At 35.4% G+C, this 17,084-nt stretch overlaps 1 protein-coding gene across 2 annotated transcripts; it reads right to left on the bottom strand.

The window, feature by feature from the left end:
• Positions 1-663: 663 nt before the first annotated feature.
• Positions 664-9,739, bottom strand: LOC136038717 (glycoprotein 3-alpha-L-fucosyltransferase A-like). 2 transcript variants are annotated; one of them, XM_065722043.1, is made up of 4 exons: positions 9,368-9,739; positions 6,472-6,672; positions 2,654-2,898; positions 664-1,113 (listed from the first exon to the last, which is right to left on the bottom strand). In XM_065722043.1, the coding sequence occupies exons 1-4, from the start codon at positions 9,635-9,637 to the stop codon at positions 735-737; spliced, it is 1,095 nt and encodes a 364-aa protein (XP_065578115.1). In that variant the 5' UTR covers positions 9,638-9,739; the 3' UTR covers positions 664-734. The 2 variants fall into 2 exon arrangements, with proteins under 2 accessions (XP_065578115.1, XP_065578116.1); XM_065722044.1 differs by having other exon boundaries at positions 6,484-6,672; positions 9,368-9,735.
• Positions 9,740-17,084: the final 7,345 nt, after the last annotated feature.

The following is a 17,084-nucleotide window of genomic DNA, read 5'->3' as shown; positions in this document are numbered from 1 at the left end:
CTTTACGCTAAAGTTTCTTACTGTTTTAAAAAGAAGAGTTGAGAGAAAGAGTCAAACTTTAGTGTAAAGAGCGGGGCGTTGATGAGGAAGCAGCCCCTGTCATATACGAAGTAATTTCTGTTCGTTTTAAGTTTTAATGTCGCTCCTTACTTTCAGTTAAAAAAAACTTGTTTTTTTTATTTAATATCGTCAAAGTGCCAGGCTCACTCCGCCACCACGCATCTTATTCATAGAAAAGTGATTTAAATTGTCATATATACATCATATATCAAATGTCCTATATACTTAAAAACTTTCAGATGTCTCCCAGGAATGGCAGCTGAGAGTTTGGTATCACCTTTCTCTTTCGCTACTTTTGGCTAATGAGTTGCCATGTGTTCAATGCTTTCACTATTCCTTAATTTTGGGGGTATTTCCCTAAAAACATCGCAAAAACGGAGCAGCGAAAACGCTTGCGCCTGGGAGCGTCAGAGCTTTAAATCCGATCCTGATTCAATACTTTCGAGTTTTAGAAGGTTCAGCGGTAATACTGAAAAGAAGAAGTTCAAATAAAAGTGTGAGACAACCTCTTTTGTTGTAGCAGATTCATAATTGACGCTTAGAACAATTAGATTCCATTCCTACAATAGAAAGTGACTAGTAAAAAAGAAGTACAGATCATGCGTTGCCCTAGCAATGTAAATCTACTTATTATTTGACAGATAAATAGTCCAAATACAAACACCATAAACCTTCTAGGAAGGTACATACTGATATTTTTCCTCTTTGACATCACAAATGCCAGTTGCTTTGCATACATTTCCCCCTGGTTTAGCATGACATTCTGTGGTTCCATGCCACCATTCATTAATGTTTTTATAATAGTTCTTTCCATCACTACCATTCATTAGTTTCTCACACAGAAGGTTAAAGAATGAATATTTTTTCAAGCGTCCTTGTCTTCGCCACTGAAAATGCTCTAAGAACCGGGATCTATTTTTAAAAACACTGAGAAGATCTTCTGCTAAACGTTTGGGGCTTGTTGATGCATTGACAAATATAAAAGACTCAGGGGGTGATAATCTTTGATAATCTTCTATAGATGGCCCTAACACCACTGGAATCCAATCAAACCTAGAAAAGAGAATATAGTGGAAGCTAAGAACACTGAAAATAAGTTCAATTCAAATAAAGATAGCGTTAGGCCGTCATCCACAAAGCTAAAACTAGCGATATATTATTAACTTTGCAGTGCTTATTAGCGAAAGGTGCAAAGCGGAATTCACAAGTGTAATTAAAACACATCTAGTTTAGTTTAAAAATTTGCTTAAAATTGCCAAAGAATTTAAAAAGAAAAAGACAAATGATTCTTTGACAAAATCAGATCATATAAGCAAGTGATTTCAGAACACAGATATAGTGTAGCTACAAACCTGTATTATATCTGGACTTCTTGAAGGAAAGCAAATACGGATTACAAGATTTCAGAACGTTCAAACTGACCACAAATCAATCAGATACACAACTTGTTTGGGAACGACAGATATACGACAACACAAACGTTATTCTTTGGTGAAAGGCTTTAGTGATCGCCACAGCTTAGATATACGATACAGTTATGAAGACCCTTATCTTGCCTATGAGACGCTTTTGGTACAGAGCTCTGAACTTGGCGCCTCCTCCAAGCCCGCGCACTGACGCGTAGATCATATTACAACGCCATAGGCGGGAACGCAATTTTGTTTTGTTTCCAACCGGCATAATTTTCACATAACAATGAATCACAGCTTTACGATTCTATTCACGATGTCAGTCCAATTGCTCCGACTTTTAGATTCGGACTGCCAATTTCCTGTCTCCAGCCGCTAGGATCGCTACCGCGCACTGTGTCCCAAAAATAAATCGAGTCTTCATAACCGTATTACCTATCAGAGCTGTGGTGATCGCACAGATTATTTTAAAGATAATTTAAGTCCGAATTAGAATTGGAATGCCATAATGTAACTCGATATATGGGGGCATTCATCAGTTTTCTACTTGTGGACTTATCAGTGTAAAGCAATATAAAAGATCGTATATTAATAGACTCCAACTGCGGGCGAAATTACGTTAAAGAAAATGAAAGGAAATATTAGGCCTTCAACATAATGACATTGCCAAGATAGATAACATCTCCTTCCTAACGATAAAATCAGTTTTTGACATTGATTTTTTATTTTTTTCTAATTAGTATTTTCTTGATTCGTTTTTCCAGTTATTTTCCAAGAGATGGGTCGCAATTTTTGCTTATTTTCTATGGTCCAGTGACTGAAACATCCATGGAAAAGTCTAATCGATGGATGTAGGCTTTTTTGTGATTCAAGGCTTTTTTATGGTACTTATAAAAATTTTGGCATCGTGGCAGAGGAAGTAAAAACGAACACGTGGCAAAAGATTCTTTATATTCAATGTTTGCTTTGATTTTTCAATATGAAATATACTTATGTGATTCTCTGTGAAAAGACTTAAAAGTTTCAACTTGCTACTTAACTAACTCTCCAGATACTAGGCTATGGTGCTAAGCTACTGTTTTCGGTATACGCCTGATCTTTCATGTATCAAAATGGTAAGCTCCATCCTATATTCTATGTTACTCTATATTAGAAACAAATTCAACACCAAAACATTATCTTACCCAAGTCCGACATCGAAGAATTTTTCGGTTATATATTCTTTACAATGTGAGTTTTCGAATGCCAAATAGAAGCTATATGGATGGCTCAGTCTTCTGATACAATCCTTGCTGTCAGAGGTATTCTTAGGACAAATGCTGCTATTTCCACATTTCCCCAGTATATCGACGGCCATGAAGTTTTGCAGCTGTCGGACAAATTCCAATCGTTGGTTGCTTGCATCGCAATTCGAAACGAACCACGCAGCCTGAGAAAATGGATTAAACGAATACAAATGAGAAAAAATAGGCACTATTTATAAAGATGATGCTGTGTTTGAGCATGGTCAACTAGACAAGGGTTGGCAACCTCTGATCAGTCACCTGAGCTTGACCGTGACGGGTGTCGAAATGATTAGGAGCTGCCACTACCTATAATAAATGCTCATTAATACTCCCTTGTTTATTTAAACAGTCTTGACTCTGGAAAATTTCTATCTGATGTACAGGCTACCACCTGCCCTTTCCCAATACAGCTATTAATTATCCGATCACCAAGACTTATGGTATGTCGTCAGGTTCCTGAGTGTTAAACTAATTGTTAATAGCAGAATATTTATGAATATGTACTTTTGAAAATATTAAGGTATCAGGATAACTTACCGACCTAAAGGGTTATTTTCATTAGAAAGTAATTTTGTGATATATCATGCTTCCTTTTACAGATTCAATGTCCTTAAATATTGTTCCCACCTTATTTATTAAAAAATTCTGGCTAATTTATAATCAGTTCATATCTCAGACACACTTTTAAATCCCGTTTCTCTTCCTTTGAAAAGCAGACAGTCGAATTCGTCGCTTTTCTGAATTTTTCGACCATAACTCCTTAGAATGTATCATTACACTTATATCTTCAAACACATCTGGTTATGTAAGTCAATCTCGAATATAAATATCGATCAGCAGAAATTGTTCACGAAATAAGACATGTACAAGAAAACTCTAAGAAAACTGCTTCTATGCTCTACGTGTCAGTTTAAAGCCACATTTCCAACTACACACTGTTTTTCCTTTTGAAACCATTGAAGAGGAAACTAGTATCGCGAAAACAACTCTCCTGTAAGTACTTTTACTCTCCTGTAAGACAATGAGAATGCGATGATTTTAGACCCGATGATTTGGCACTGTCACTAATTAGAAAAGCTTTGCTGAAAAAAATGTAGACTTCTGGGTCCAGAAATACAAATTTAGATTTTCCGTTTTATTTTGGATCCATCATCACTTAGAACCGGTGTTAACGTGTTAGGTGCTACTTTTCCAACTGACCTCAGTTCAATAAGGCCTACCTAGTCGCAAGTTATGCTCGAAAATTATAATTGTTATCCTTTCATCAAAAACAAGATTTAGTAATGATCTGTCTCCTCATTTATGTTTACGTCGCCTCGCGCTGCAGAAGTATATAATTCAAGCAAACATAACCTAGTATTTGACAAAACTCTCCCGTTCCCCATTGCAGAACAAGGCAGATGGGAGAATTTTTAGGAAAAAAGAATAGGCATACCTTAATACATACCATAATGTTTCAATTCTCGTACGTGTAAGGTCTGCATTCAAACAATCGCTTTCCAGACATATTTTCTTTGACATCTTAAAGAAAAGAGCAACTCGAGGTGAAAGAAACTACATGAATGATCGCTTCTTTGAAACCACACTTTTGCATTAGTAGTAGCTGTAGTAGTGGTAGTAGAGTAGTAGTAGTAGTAGTAGTAGTAGTAGTAGTAGTAGTAGTAGTAGTAGTAGTAGTAGTAGTAGGAGTAGTAGTAATAGTAGTAGTACTAGTAGTAATAGTAGTAGTAGCAGTATTAGTAATAGTAGTAGTAATAGTAGTAGTAGTAGCAGAAGTAGCAGTAGTAGTAGTAGTAGTAGTAGTAGTAGTAGTAGTAGTAGTAGTAGTAGTAGTAGTAGTAGTAGTAGCAGTAGTAGTAGTAGTAGTAGTAGTAGTAGTAGTAGTAGCAGTAGTAGTAGTAGTAGCAGTAGTAGTAGTAGTAGTAGTAGTAGTAGTAGTAGTAGTAGTAGTAGTAGTAGTAGTAGTAGTAGTAGTAGTGGTAGTAGTAGTAATAGTAGTAATATAGTAGTAGTAGTAGTAGTAGTAGTAGTAGTAGTAGTAGTAGTAGTAGTAGTAGTAGTAGTAGTAGCAGCAGTAGTAGTAGTAGGAGTAGTAGTAGTAGTAGCAGAAGTAGCAGTAGTAGTAGCAGAAGTAGCAGTAGTAGTAGTAGTAGTAGTAGTATTAGTAGTAGTAGTAGTAGTAGACGTAGTAGTAGTAGTAGTAGTAGTAGTAGTAGTAGTAGTAGTAGTAGTAGTAGTAGTAGTAGTAGTAGTAGTAGTAGTAGTAATAGCAGTAGTATCAGCGGTAGTAGTAGCAGTAGTAGTAGTAGTAGTAGCAGTGGTAGTAGTAGTAGCAATAGTACTACTACTACTACTACTAGTGAGGTTACTAGTAGTAACCTCAATTCAATACGGCCTACCCATTCACATGTTATGCTTGAAAATTTTCATTGTTATCCTTTCATTAAAAACAAGATTTAGAAATGATATGTCTCCTTCATTGATGTTTACGTCACCTCGCGCTGCAGAACTAGATAATTCAAGCAGACAGAACCTAGTATTTGACAAAACTCTCCCATTCCCCCTTGCAGAACAAGGCAGATGGGAAAATTTTTAAAAAGAAAAAAATAGGCATACCTTAAAACATACCATAATATTTCGATTCTCGTACGTTAAAGTCTGCATTTAAACTATCGTTTTCCAGACATATTTTCTGACATTAAAAAGACATTTTCTGACTCATATTTTCTAACTTTTTCTGACATTAAAAAGAGCTAGTTTCGGTGGCATATGGCACTTTACTCAAGTGCTATCAAGCAAGGGCGTATCTAGTTTTTTTTGGGTTGGGGGGGTGGTGGGGGTTACAAATATCTTAACAAAACGCGTCATCATTTGTCTATATGCATTTCGTTAATTTTTTAAAGGTGAGGCAGAGATTTGGGGGGGGGGGGGGTTCAAACCTAGTATTCCTACTCTGGATATCACCTTGCTATCAAGACAACTTTTAGAACTTAAAAGTGTGCAGATGTAAGCATTACCTTTCAAACGAGCTTTTAACCATTACTCTATATTATTATAGCAGCCTGCTAGGACTGGCAAAAACACCAAGATAAAGAAGAAAAAGGAGAAGAAGAAACAGAAGGCATATTAGTGGTGCCCTTAAACAAATGTGATTCTTCTTATTTTTCAAGCTGGAGGAGGTGTAAACTTCTAGTTAAGGGTTTTCAGCAATAAGAATTTCAATGACATACTTTTCAGTTGGATTTTATGTTATTTTGGAGGGATTTCCAGCACCCTTCTCAAATGTCAAAATTATCAAAAGTAATATCTCATAACTAAAAATCGCTAATCCTGAATAAAAATTCTTATTTACAAATAAGCGTCACTGGAAGAATGCTTGTCATCTAGCAGTTTCATTTAAATCCGTTTTTGAAATTTCGGATACTATGGTTCTGATATTTTCTAGTTAATTGAATTATTGATGTTTAACTATGGTAACATGATAAAAACTAAAAAAAAACAGACTGTACTTTTTTACATTTTGTGCAAGCCCTGCAGCATGAGCTAAACTAAAAACTTATTTGATGCAACAATACTGACCATTGGCTTAAAAGGAAGAGGATCAAGTTTCAATTCAAGAGTTACTGAGCAAGAATGTTGAGACACATAAAGATCACAAACGCGAATAGCCATCCTTAATCAACAAAAAAAAAGATAAAAAAAAGACAAACACTTACTACTACGCCTACCTTGAATTCCTTCCCTTTGATATCGGGCAATGAAGTAGAAGGTTCTAACCGCGATGAGTCGAAAAATCCATAAGGGGTAGGTATATCACTATCCAGGCGATATGTAGATGTCCAGTTGATTGCCTCCTTGTTGGATAATCTAGCGAAGTTGGTATGTAATGGAGACTCAAGAGATCTGAAAACGAAGATCTGTTCGAAAATTAATGTTTCGAAATATGACAAACCAAAACGACAGGGAAACAATAAATAATTTCCTAGACCACGACACCTTTCCATTTATAATTGAAATGAGGTGAAAATAAATCTTTTAATCTTTCAATGAATATTGAAGAGAAGTACATATACACTAATAAAAGTCCACAATAAAAGACTTTATTGTATATACATCTTTTTGAATTTTCACTGTCTTAAGCAAATGTTACGTTACCATATTTCAATTTGATTTCAATACAATAAGTTGAAGAGAAATTTGGAAGAGATCCATCATATTTTTTACTCTTCATGAGGTGTCTTAAAAGCATCCATTATTTGAATTCTCACAATTCATTGCTTTTCGTTTTCTTTATTAAAGCGCAGTAGCCCTTATAATGACAAAGCTGAGTTAGGACACTTGCATGGATGCCTAGAAATTTTTCCGTTTTTATGGCACTTGGTATTAACCAAGTGACATATAGCAATCGCCAATTCTGTCGGTCTATCTGTCTGTCGGTTTGTCTGTCGGTCCTGGTTTTGCTACTTTAGGCACTTCCAGGTAAGCTAGGACGATGAAATTTGGCAAGCGTATCAGGGACCGGACCAGATTAAATTAAAAATAGTCGTTTTCCCGATTTGACCATCTGGGGAGGGGGAGTGGGGGGCCGGTTAATTCGCAAATATAGAAAAAATGAAGTATTTTTAACTTATGAGCGGGTGATTGGATCTTAATGAAATTTGATGTCTGGAATGATATTGTGTCTCAGAGCTCTTAATTTAAATCCCGACCGGATCTGATGACACTGGGGGGAGTTGGAGGGGGGAAACCTAAAGTCCCGATTTTGCTACTTTAGGCACTTCCAGGTAAGCTAGGACGATGAAATTTGGCAAGCGTATCAGGGACCGGACCAAATTAAATTAGAAATAGTCGTTTTCCCGACTTGACCATCTGGGGGGGAGAGTGGGGGGCCGGTTAATTCGGAAAAATTAGAAAAAAATGAAGTATTTTTAACTTATGAGCGGGTGACTGGATCTTAATGAAATTTGATGTTTGGAATGATATTGTGTCTCAGAGCTCTTATTTTAAATCCCGATCGCAGCTGATGACATTGGGGGGAGTTGGAGGGGGGAAAACCTAAAATCTTGGAAAACACTTAGAGTGGAGGGATCGGGATGAAACTATTTTGTTCTTTTGAATTCTTTTGTTCGCTCTTTACTAGGCTGTAGCTACGACTGTAACCACGAAAATTTGGAATTTTGTATTTTTTTTTTATCCGAAGAAAGATCAGGGATGTGTGTTTATTTGTCCGATTTTTTCCCCAGGGTTAATCATATCGAACCAATGGTAGCATAAAGAAAGAAAACGATCGAAAATGGGGGTTTTAAAGGCCAAACGAAAATCGTTTTCTTTCTTTATGTTATGGTAGGCCAATGTAGTTTAAGAAATTATCTTCGAGCCAATGGTTCCATAAGGTCAGGATAGGGCTCATCCGGACGAAAATAAAAAGTTATAATGCCCATTTGAAGTGAAAAAAAAAATCAGAGGGTCACTAGCCGCCTCTCATGTTCATTTCTTCCCCAAAGATATCCAGTATAAACTGTGAGACAGCCATTTAATTCAATATAGTTGATAGTTCCAATAGCTATGCTTTTGAGGATGACAAGACCCCACATAGCACCCGGAGAAATAACCGTAAGCTGCGCAATTGTTATTAGAAAATGTACGATTTTTTTGGGGGCGGGGGGGAGGGGTGAGGGGAAATTTTCCAAAGGTAAAATTTTCAGTGGGAAGAAAAGTATACGGTGGATATTTTCCAGGATAAATCTTAAACGGGAGAGGGGGAGGGGATACCCTGGCATGATTTTAAAAACGGTCAGAAATTATACAAAAAAGTTTTTTCCTAAGGTAAGAGGCCATATTATAACTTAAAACAAACAGTAATCATTCTGTATATGCGCAGTGCTATCCCTTCCCCAACCCTCACTCTTTACGCTAGAGTTGACTTTCCGTCACATTTCTTTAAGAAAGACTGCTCAAAAAAGGGCCGATGAATTTGAATGATAAGCATTTTAAAGAACTGTATGACTTTAGCGTAAAGAGCGAGGGTTGAAGACTGAATGTACCCCCTCAAATGAGGAATAATTTTTGTTCATTTTAATTTTCATGCTGCTCCTTACTAACAGTTTAAAAAAGACTTTTTTTAAAATTTAATCAACCAAAAGAACGACCCATGGACATACAAACACATTATAAAATCTTGGGATATTAAGCGTGGATTCATAAAATTTTACTGAAGAAGTGTTCTCAAATCATTGTTTTTAGCATTTATTGTCGGTTCATTTTTTGAGTATACCTTCTTAGATTAAAGTACACGCATACTAATAGCTAGAAATATATGTGCCACAGTTAAATATATAAAGATACCACAGTTGTTATAACATTTTCTGCATAATTTGAAGGTTTTCTAAGGAGAACATTGCACGGTGACACAGGGTGATGATCATCAATGCTGCTTGTCGGAAAAACTAACAGCACATAAAAAGCAAGCTTACCTGCAAACAGAGTTTCAGGGGAACTACCTCCCCCTTCTAATATCCGTTTTAAAAGTCTACCTAATAGTGAAAGGTTATGTCTAAGAACTACCTTCTCTGAATTCGACTATCCCCCTCCTATCAATACGAAAAATCTTACCTGATCAAGCGAATGTCTTTTTGGAATGTAAAATAGATCTTCAATAACAACTACATCTGCATAGCGTACTTTCTCAGCTCCTCCTTCAGTAAAATGACAATCTCCCATCTGTAGATCTTCGTTTTTCTCATTTTCAAATTTTAAATTATCGTATTTTCGTGAATAAATTAAAATGTAAAAATTGGATTTACTATTTCTTGTATATTTAACACTAATAAAGGAAACTACAGCAAAAAATAAAGCACTAACAATGATAATGAGTTTCAACATAATGTCTTGGATTTATATACTGATCCATAGAGCTTAGGTAACAGATATCAGTTACCCATACTCTTTGTACTGATCAGAGAGTGAAAGTTGTCATTGAACACAACGCTTAACCTGCCGCTAAAAAATTACGGTTCCGACGGGTATTTAAATAAATGCTTTAGGCCTGTTTTGCGATTGAATCGATGCAACATGGTGGCGGCACTAGTCCTGTATTTAACAAACACAAAAGTAAAAAAAAAACATCTCTGGTGTACATCAGGAAACTTAAAGAGAAATTAAGAAGGTATGCCAGTAAGCTAGCTATATGGGGTAATCAGATACCTACATTCACATTCTGAAGAGATCACGTACAATGGATATCTACTTCTTTAGCAAGGAGAAAACTTACTATATTATTCTTTCTTGTCGACATTAGAAAGCTAACTACTACTACTACTAATAACTCACGACAGCACCAAGCCGCCTGAGGCCAACACAGATACGCACACTGCTCCGTCATCCCAATCTATTCAAAACCTCCCTCTTTACACCCTCCAAGGAAGTACCCATTTACTTTAAATCTTTCTTTATGACATCCTGTCACCCCAAACGAGGACGACCTGCTTTCTGTTTAGCCCTTGACAGTTGGTCGAAAAGGACAATATTTGTTAATCTGTCATCCTTCATCCGCAGAAACTGCACTAGCCATCTAAACCTTTCTTTCATCATAGCCCCAGAAAGCGAAATTTAACCACATTTTTGTACAGCCTACAGTTGGAAATATGGCCAATCAGTCGGGTACCCAGAACAATCCGTAGGTAATTTCTCTGGAAAACATCCAGTAAATCTTCATCCGCTTTTCGGAGTGCCCATGCTTCAGAGCCATATTTGACCATTGTCATCACTGTACTTTACAATATTCTAATCTTGGTTTGTAGAATTGTCTTTTCTATTTTTCCAAAAATCGTTAACTGTGAAAAAACACCCCGAGCCTTGGCTATTCTACTTTTAACATCTTTACTGCTCCTACCGTCCTTATAAATAAGTGAGCCGGCCCACCTGATCAATCTTTTCGTCACCAAACGTCACCTTTTCATCTTCACTTATTCCTAGCCGTAGTGACTTAGTCTTTTTAACAATAATTTTCAAACCTATTCTAGTACCCTGAACTTCCAAAATCTCCAAGAGTTCATTCATTTTGCTCAAAATTTCAACTAGGATGCCTAATCTATCAGCATGATCTAAGTCCAGGAGAGTTTTTCCTCCCCATGTGATTCCACGGTCTCTCATTACCTTTCCTGTGTCCCTTAATAGAAAGTCCATCAAAATCATCCATGTAAAAGGGGATAGAAAACAACCCTGCTTAGTCCTGATCTAATACAAAACCAGCTTCTAACCTCATTTCCTACCTCAACCGCAGCAGTGTTATTCTCGTATATTGCTCCAGTCACTTAAATGTATTTGTTTGTTATACCATATAAGGATAAAACCTTTGCTAAAGCTTTTCTAGCAAAGGAGTCGAACGCTTGCTCATAATCTATAAAACTGAGGACCCAAGCTGCTTGGCCCTTTTCAATTATCGACCTATGAGTGAAAATTTGGTCGACAAATCTTCTACCTTTTCTAAAATCGTTCTGTTTTTCTCCTGAAACTTTGTCTGCAGCATCTCTCAGTCTAAGATGTATCATATTACTAAGCAATTTGCTATCTAAAGAGAGATAGCAAATTGCTATCTCTCTAGATTAATACATAATTGAAATAAATATGTAATTGAAGGGTGGTTTCCTATTAATCAAGTTAGTTGAGACTTAAAGTGACATTAGAAGTGAAAAATACATCATTTAGTAAACCAGTTTGAACCCTTAACCAGGTCATATAGGTTGAAAGCACCTTTGTTTACTATTGGCTTACTTTTGGCTTTAACGGTGCTCTACTACAATTTCGTGCCCATGAATTCAAATCCGAAGTAATACGAGGCTTCTCTATTAGTTTTAATTTCTGGGGCCTGGGACAAAGAGGTAACCTTACTTATGTCAATAATTTTTGCTGGATGTTTCTATTTTGTTTCAGGACTAAAGAGGTCAAATCTAAACGGAAGATTTGCTTCAAGTTCTCCCTAAAGTCTGTCTTGACTTTCTCGCTCTTTTTTTAACCCCTCATCCTGACTCTTTAGCACTAAGAGTCTCTGCGATAAGAATTATCAGAAAATATCTATATTTAACTTCGCTTTGGGATTTCAAAAATTTGGTTGTTATTGTAAAAAAAGCACTTCAATCACAAAAAAATTCAATTACAATTTTATTCTCGATTAGCATGCCTCTGAAAAAATCTCAGCTTTGCTTACAAATTTATTGAAAAAAACTTGGCTTAACCATATTGGTTATTAGGATCATAATGGTCCAAAGAAACGTCGAGGTAATTTGCTCCATGGCCCTGGCTAAAAACAATAGTAAAGAAAAGGTAAGTCTTCTTGGAAGTGCATCGAATGCTATAACAGTCACCTTTAAAGCTACTGTGAATCAGTCTAAGTAGGCTTTTTGGAACAGGTAGTGAAGCGGTCATTTTGGGTATATAACCGTTTGATGAAAGATTCCTGCCCCAGTATTAAGACTTTCAAAGAAACTAGTTTTCAGCCCCAGATTTTGAGAGATTCAGTTTATAGTATTTAGCAAATCTCTCTGAATATTTAAGCGTTCATCTGTGTGCGAATATTGCCGAAATTAAGATTCCAATTTTTCATCTCCATCCAACCTCACATAGGGTGGAAAAAAAGGTACTACATGGTATTATTTTACGATTCTGACGTCACTTTCAGTCTCCCCAGACTTGAAATAATAGGGAAGGACCTTTTAATTTATCCAAAACCATACGAATTAGGATTTGATTTTTTTACAACATTACTCCACCATCTTACTCCGCTTGGGGTGGAAATGGGGTACTAAGGGACCAAATTTTCCAATTCTTATGTTAATTATGGCGTGCTCGGACTCAGACTAATAGGAACTGACTTTTGAATCCAGAAAATCTTTTGAAAATATAAATTCGAGATTCCCCATACCCGTCTTTCCTTCTCTTTTTTTGGAAAAATTTTTATGCAATGTCAAATTTTGTCGAGTTGGAATATGTGATTAAGAATATAAAAAATTTTCTGTCGCTAAAACGCTGAGCTTGTGCCCTTTTTTTCGTTGTTATCCAGGCCTAATGTATAAAAAGAGACCTTAAATCAGTAGTAGAAAAACTTTGAAAGAGAAAAAGTTCCTAAATCGTTAAAAAGTCATCTGGAATGTCTAGAATGAGGAAATACCTTGGGTTTTTGGGTATGGAAGTAAATTAATCTTTTATACAGAAAATTTTTTCTCCATGATAAAGAAATTTTTAAAACGGCGAAAAATTTACCCCAATAACAAATTACAGAGTATGTATTTAGAGGGGCTGGGGGTAAAAAAAACCCTTGTTATTTCGCTCTATGTATTGTATAATCTCCCCCTCCCATCCTACAACCCTATATTATAATTTAGTTTGTAATTTTTCTTGTGTAATTTTCACTATTAAAATTCTGACACTTAAACCAGATAATTTTACTGATAATTCCAAAATTAAAAATCATTGTAATCTAATATCACCTAAGAGTATCCAACCCCTCAATTAGTACATAGTATTATTGATATTTTCTATTGAATTCCCGTATTTACTGTCTCTTCCTTATTTTGATGAAATGATTTTATGATTAAAAATTTACAATAGTAAGGAAACAGTTCAAATTTAATATCTTGGATATTTTAGGTTTCTTTAATACTGTATAAATTAAAATTGAATTTGGTTTACTAAGTTATGAAAAAATGTATAAGTAAATCAGGCATTTCCAGATTGACGAAGAATTATTGATAGTCATTTCCTCATTGTAATAATTTTTGAAAGGTTTTACTGATTGTAAAGTTGTAGAAGAAATATTACAATCAGACAACCTGAATGAACATTATGTTTTAGTTAGATATTTTAACATTTCTTTCTTTTATGAGGTGTAGTCTAGTTGGATTCATCCTTGCTGGATAAAAAGCATTAAAACATAGCGACGTAGTACGCAAAGTTGGTGTTTTTCCTAGATTGGATTTATTAGAGCAGCAACAATCTAACTCTTCGTAGTTATAATCGTGTGGTGTGGGAGAAAAAGTGTGTTTGCAACATTTGAACTCAAAGGAAAGTGATGAAGATGGCCCTTTTTGACTGCTAGAATGATTAGACATTGACGATGTTTACTGCTAAAACTTGCAGTAAATAGAAAAGTTTCAAACTTTGAAATCTGCAGTAAAATTGACATATTCAAACTGGATTATGTTTCAAACTGTGTTATGATTCAAAATTTGTAGCATTATAGGAATTTTTCGCATTGGTCCATATTGGTTTTCAATTCAGTTTACTTGATTTACAAAACCAAGCTTATAGAATACCAAACAATCGGATTTATATTGAAAAATGTTTCAAACTCTTTTTTTTAAACAATTGTCTTAAAGTACATTTTCTGGTATAAATACATAAATCTCGGGAAGTATGGCAAAAACCAAGTAGTGGACGTTGCCTTTTTTGATACAATATAGAGCTATTACCAAGCGATTCCACTATCACAAACGACCAAGAGATTTTTCATGATATAGGCCGTAGACTCAAACAAATAATTCTAAGGTAATAACAATTTAAACATTAACCAAGTGAGTAAGAGAAAATTGTTTGCTAGAGGTTTTTTTTCTCCAGTCTTCTCTTGTAACCAACCTTTTTTCAAATCCCCGTCCACCACTTTTCCACTTCCTATTCGGAATTGACATCAATAGGGGGGGAGGGGTTTCTTTACGACAATCAATTTGGCACTGAGAAGCCCATTTTTGAAGGGGAATTTGAGAAAATCTCTTATGCTAGTTTTGGTTAGTATTACAGCTGAAAAAGTATAAGCTCAGTAGCCAAAGAAGTGTATGCTAAAACAAGTAGGCTTAGTGTATAATACCAAAACGGTGAAATACTTGGAAACCCTAGTTGAAAACATGGCTAGTAGACATTGAGTCTATTAGGTAAAGTAAACATAAACCTGAAGCAGAAGTCTAGCTTATTTCATAAGCAAATTTAGAGCTTTTATAATAAGTACTTGCTCTCTTCTTCGCAGATTTGTCAATGAAAAGTGATTGACTCCTTAATGGTTATACATGTGCAAACGAAGGACAAGTTCAAGCTTACAAGCCTCTACCACCCCCAAGTGATGAGATTTTTGTAATTTTCTCATTAACACGTACTATTTGCTGTGTTATTACCTATTTTATAAAATTTTGTCTCAGTCCTATTCGCATGGCCCTCTCCAGGCTAAAGTTTTACGTACAAGTCTTGCGAACATTCTAGAAATTAATAATTACGAAATACAGTTCAAAACTAGATTAAACTATTTCACATGAAATCTATTTATTAAGACGGAATTACCTCTAAACTGAATTAATATATCACCCTAACTTCATTTTTTGACAGAAAACAACATGGAGATTTTTTTTTCAACTAAACAAGGGAAACCAATAGTTGGGTGGCAACTGCCGTGTGGAATTTTTAAAATACATTTTTGAGTTAGGAAATACGCTTTTCAGTGTTTTTAAAGTATAAAATCGAAAAAAAATATGCAATTTTTTTCTCATAATAAAATTGAGAAAATATTAGCCTCTTTTCATTTTCCACTCTCTCAGTTTGGTCACTCGCCGTGCAATATTGCTAAGGTTAGATTTGCAATAGAAAAAAAGATCGAGAAAACTGCAATTGATAAAATTATTTTAATAAAAACAATTGATAAAAGATTCTAATCGATAAAAGATTTTTTATATAAAGGTTAGTTTGATGAACATATTAAATGGACAATTGCTTAAAGCACAATACAAAATAGTATCACCGCGACGCAATTACCGGGGAGTAGCCCTGTTTTTACATGTGCCTAATGCATCCTCTATTTGATCGACGCATCCTTCTTCCTTTTCTGACTTTCTCTTATAAAGTTATACACAGCTTCTCTAAGTCTCAAAAGTGTTATCATACTAAGTAATTTGCTTCCTATTGAAACCAAGCTATTGCCTCTAAAATACCCAAACTGACTGCAATGACTTGTCTCATAGAAGGATATAATTAGAGTTTTGCTAAAATCGCTAGGTACTTCATCTTTAAAAAAATCATACTCGACCACCCCTCAATCAATCTCTCTCTAAATATTCCCTACGTTCTCCAGGAGGCATAAAATTCCCCCTTACACATATTACTCGTTTAAAATCTTCTTGAACCAATCCCATTTTTAGGTAAATTCTTTCTCCCCAGTTCTCTTTGACCTCCATATATAGACCAAGGGACGGTGAGGTGCACTTCTCAGCTTGCCAAATTTGAACTTCCCGAGACCCTAACCTAGCAGCAACTAACCTAGATACAGTCCCTACCATCCCTTATATCGCCTTTCCCTCATTCCAGCAATTACCTAGCCCTGCACGGTCTAATATATTCTTCACCTTATTTAGCCACGAATCCTTCCTCCTATCTTGAAGCATCATTAAAAATGTTTGTTTAACTAGCAGATTATCTTTTATGGATGGCACCCTTACTCAATAATTAACTGTTCTAATGAATCTACTCTGTCTTCTCTGGATACATTTGGGGAACATCATGCGTGGGGTAGGGGGTTAGTTGCCCTTAAATCGCCTTTGACTGATAAAAGAAATGCTAGAACTTCTGATTTCTAATCAAATTAGCCTCCTCTAAAGTCTATTCGACCATACTTCCAAAAAATCTTACATCCCAACGTGGAATAGCTTACATTATTTTCGGGCTTTGGAGATTTATGTCCACCCCGAAGTCATAGTTATATAGTATTTAGACTTTTGTGAATAGAATGGCTATCTTATAATTTTGATTGGATACATTTGGAGAAAAGAGAGCGTGGGGTGGGGCTAGTCGCCCTCTGATTACTTTTAACACTTACAAAGAGCACTAAAGCTTCCGATTTCCAATCGAAAGAGCCCCTCCAAAGTTTATACGACCAATTCCTCCATAAGAAGTGTCTCTGGGAAAAGAGATAATAATAATAAATAATGATAAAACATTGAAGCCTTATGGTCTCTATTATAGACAGCGTTATACCATTGACTCGTATATTTTGCTGCTTGTGAAAATTTACAGGCTCTATATCGTTTGGAATGGATTCAAACAAAATAGAACATATTCTTAATTTATATGTAATACAATATGCTCGTTTGATTGGAAAATACTTTCTTGACTTTTTCCTGTGATTTTTAATAGTTTCCTGGCTATATTATGTTGAATTAGTTCTTTCTCAGACTATTTTTGGTAGATTGAAATGCTAGGACTTAAATTGCATTTATGTTTCATTTAATGTATTTTCGACTTGGTCACTGATTTTTTAGGCTATATTTTTATTTTGTGACAGTTCTTATGCTAAATCTCG

The sequence above is a fragment of the Artemia franciscana genome, chromosome 18 (genome assembly GCF_032884065.1).
Source record: "Artemia franciscana chromosome 18, ASM3288406v1, whole genome shotgun sequence".
NCBI lineage: Eukaryota > Metazoa > Arthropoda > Branchiopoda > Anostraca > Artemiidae > Artemia > Artemia franciscana.
This window is presented reverse-complemented; position numbering and strand designations above follow the sequence as displayed.

Excerpts from the sequence above, each read along its gene's own strand:
- LOC136038717 (XM_065722043.1), bottom strand. The coding sequence starts at position 9,637 with ATGTTGAAACTCATTATCATTGTTAGTGCTTTATTTTTTGCTGTAGTT. Across the intron at positions 2,899-6,471 it reads AATTCAAGGTAGGCGTAGTA|GCTGCGTGGTTCGTTTCGAA; the intron begins GTAAGTGTTTGT and ends CCATTTTCTCAG. Across the intron at positions 1,114-2,653 it reads TTCTTCGATGTCGGACTTGG|GTTTGATTGGATTCCAGTGG; the intron begins GTAAGATAATGT and ends TCTCTTTTCTAG.